The sequence below is a fragment of the Dendroctonus ponderosae genome, unplaced genomic scaffold (genome assembly GCF_020466585.1).
Source record: "Dendroctonus ponderosae isolate FM_Combo_2020 unplaced genomic scaffold, Dpon_F_20191213v2 Dpon_F_20191213_9, whole genome shotgun sequence".
Taxonomy (NCBI): domain Eukaryota; kingdom Metazoa; phylum Arthropoda; class Insecta; order Coleoptera; family Curculionidae; genus Dendroctonus; species Dendroctonus ponderosae.
This window is the reverse complement of record NW_026019116.1, coordinates 6458790-6461559: the sequence shown is the minus strand read 5'-3', so window position 1 is coordinate 6461559 and position 2770 is coordinate 6458790. Positions and strand designations below refer to the sequence as shown.

Genomic DNA, 2770 nt, shown 5'->3' with positions numbered 1-2770 from the left:
AGGATCATGCAGTTGTACGAAAACCTTCATCTTAAGCCCAAAATTTATCAAGTCGGCAAAAACCACGAAGCCGTGCGGTTTTAATGAGTTTTCTACGACTTCGAGGTTCAGATGTTTTCTACAGATTTTGAAAGTTTCAAGGTCCGTCGCGCACTTGATTTAAAGTTCGAAATTTTTTCAACGAACGATGCACTTTTGTAAAACCGTTCATTTTAAGCCCAATATTTACGGAGTCCGCTAAAATCAGTAATCGTTGTAGTTTTAACGAAGTTTCTACCTGTTTGAAGCTCAAATGTTTGCTATAAATTGTGAAAGTTTCAAGTTGCGTCTCTCACTTGATTTGAAGTTATGAATTTTTTTATAGGATCATGCAGTTGTACGAAAACCTTCATCTTAAGCCCAACATTTATGAAGTCGGCAAAAATTACGAAGCCGTGCGGTTTTAATAAATTTTCTACTACTTTGAGGTTCAGATGTTTTCTACAGATTTTGAAAGTTTCACGTTCCGTCGCGCACTTGATTTAAAGTTCGAAATTTTTTCAACGGACAATGCACTTTTGTAAAACCGCTCATTTTAAGCCCAATATTTACGAAGTCTGCTAAAATCAGTAATCGTTGTAGTTTTCATAAAGTTTCTACCAATCTGAGGCTCAAATGTTTGCTATAAATTGTGAAAGTTTCAAGTTGCACCTGGCTCTGGATTGGAAGTTAGGATTTTTTTAAGCAAATGAGGCAGTTGCACGAAAACGCTCATTTTATGTCCAAACTTTAGCAAGTTAACAAAAATCAGTAATCCGTGCGGTTTTAAAGATCTTCTTAGGTGTTTAAAGTTCGGATGTTTCCTATAGACTGGAAAATTTTAAAGTTGCCAGTCGCTCGTAGTTAGAAGTTATAATGCGATTATGCGATTTCAATTAGTTTTCCGGGACTTTCAGGCGCAAATGTTTTCAATTGACTGCAAAAATTTCAAGTTCAGTCAAGAAAAAATAATGACATTTTCCAAAAAACCTCGTGTTCTTGCAGATGAAGGAGAAGTGGACATGGAGGCGGCCGAATCGACATCAGCGCAGATCTTTGCTGATCACAGCGCATTGCTGTCCAAGGGACTGGCGCTGAGTTCTCCTCCTTCAGTCACCCAAGCCCTGGATGGCGTTCTTCCTTACAGGTAAGTGAAAACAACCATTTGTAGTATTACGCTTCTATCTATTTGGTTATCTTTGGAGCATTCAAATAGGAATTGAAAAATGCGGGGCTATTTACAGTGGCTAAATCTACGACTAAAGAAAGAATACTGATGAATCCAGGTGTTCACAGATCCGTGGTTAGTAGATCGGCCTTCTCCACTATAACATGCAGCTCAGTTTCCTTGTACGTCCTCCCATCGGGCACTATGAGGCTCAATGGCGGCTTTCCCCCCTTGCCACAACCGTACTTTTGCCTTTTATACACCATGGCGTAATAGACGTAGAAGGCAATGGCTACGATACTAATCACTAATATTAAGACGCAGACTATTATCACTGTCGTATAGTGGCCGGAGAGGATTGAGCAGTTTTGGGCCTTAAAGTCCCTCACAGTCACGTATTGGTCCGCGTCCAGACAGCTGATTTCGTTGTAAAACTCGCTTTGCCGCAGTTTTTCCACGATATTTTCACAGTCGCAGGTCTGGTTGAGGTTCAGATTCGACACTCTGGCCTGGAATTGAGGCCGCACGTCCAACGCACGACGATCCAGCCTTCCGAAGGTGTTCGCATCGAAATTAATGGCTCGCGAACTGGTCACTTCATTGCCGTTCAAAGTGATGCCCATAAAGGCGTGATCTTGCACGTTGTTGAATATGTTGTTCCTAAACAGAACATCGCCAGTGGTGGAGAGCAGGAAGGCTTCGCCTTCCAGCTGGTGGATTTCCGTGTTGGTCACCGCAAAAGCTGTCGGGTTGTTGATGATGAACGTGCCTGGACGAAGAGTGTGGAATCTGCAGTTTCGTATCGTGAACGTCCGATACACGGTCACGTTGGAAAAGGTCCTGCTTGGTAGATAATCGGCCACCACGCCATCCAAAGTCAGGAATTCCGTCCCGAACTTTTTGAACGCCTGCGGCTTGATCTCCTTCAGCCACACGTTGGTAAACAGCAGGTTTTCCATCTGGAGCAAGCTGGAAAAGGCGAAAGCCTCCACATTTTCCACCCGCACATTTTCGAAACTGATCTCATTGATCCGGCCAGTGAAACTGTACGAGCCGATCGATTCAACCGTCGAGTCTTTCACTGATATCTTCAGACTGGGGATGCTCAGGTCGAAGCGCTCTTCCTGAGTAATGCTGGTGTCTCTGTATCCAACCCATTGAAGGCTGTAGGGCTCGAAAGTTAAGGATTGGATGTTATTGAGCGAGATGGTGCGCAGGTTTCTCAGATCGTAAACTGCGTATGCGCCAAAGCGCACTTTGGCGCAATTGTGCAGTTGGATAATGCTCGTGTCGAAGCCTGGAATGGAGTAGCGTTGAATGTCCATCTGGAACAATCAAAAAAATATTCACCAAAAGCCCTCCGTTTAGAAAATTGAGCGTTCAGAAGAAAGAGTTACTGCTAAAACTTGAAAATTCTGAAAGTTTGCAGAAACTTTATAAATATTGTTAATCAATGACCGTCAACATAAATCTGCAAACAAGTAAAAAAAGTTGTAGATAAGTTCTATATTGTTGAGACGGATTCATTTTTTACAAACTTCTTTTTGGGTATTTCGCCTCAAAAATTTTTGTCTTTAAAAAAGA

The 2770-nt window shown here is 42.3% G+C and overlaps 3 protein-coding genes across 6 annotated transcripts in view; 1 reads left to right on the top strand and 2 right to left on the bottom strand.

The window, feature by feature from the left end:
- LOC109543336 (GTP-binding protein Di-Ras1) overlaps positions 1-2770 on the bottom strand; it is a 32978-nt gene that overhangs the window by 3767 nt on the left and 26441 nt on the right. The window lies entirely within an intron of this gene.
- LOC109543329 (adenosine deaminase 2) overlaps positions 1-2770 on the top strand; it is a 22434-nt gene that overhangs the window by 12474 nt on the left and 7190 nt on the right. The gene's annotated exons all lie outside the window — the stretch shown is intronic.
- LOC109543314 overlaps positions 1183-2770 on the bottom strand; it is a 4773-nt gene continuing 3185 nt past the window's right edge. For both annotated transcript variants that reach the window (XM_019912966.2, XM_019912965.2), the window contains exon 3: positions 1183-2511. In XM_019912966.2, the coding sequence (XP_019768525.2) occupies positions 1309-2511 (1203 nt within the window). In that variant the 3' untranslated portion in view covers positions 1183-1308. The remainder of the gene's footprint in view (positions 2512-2770) is intronic.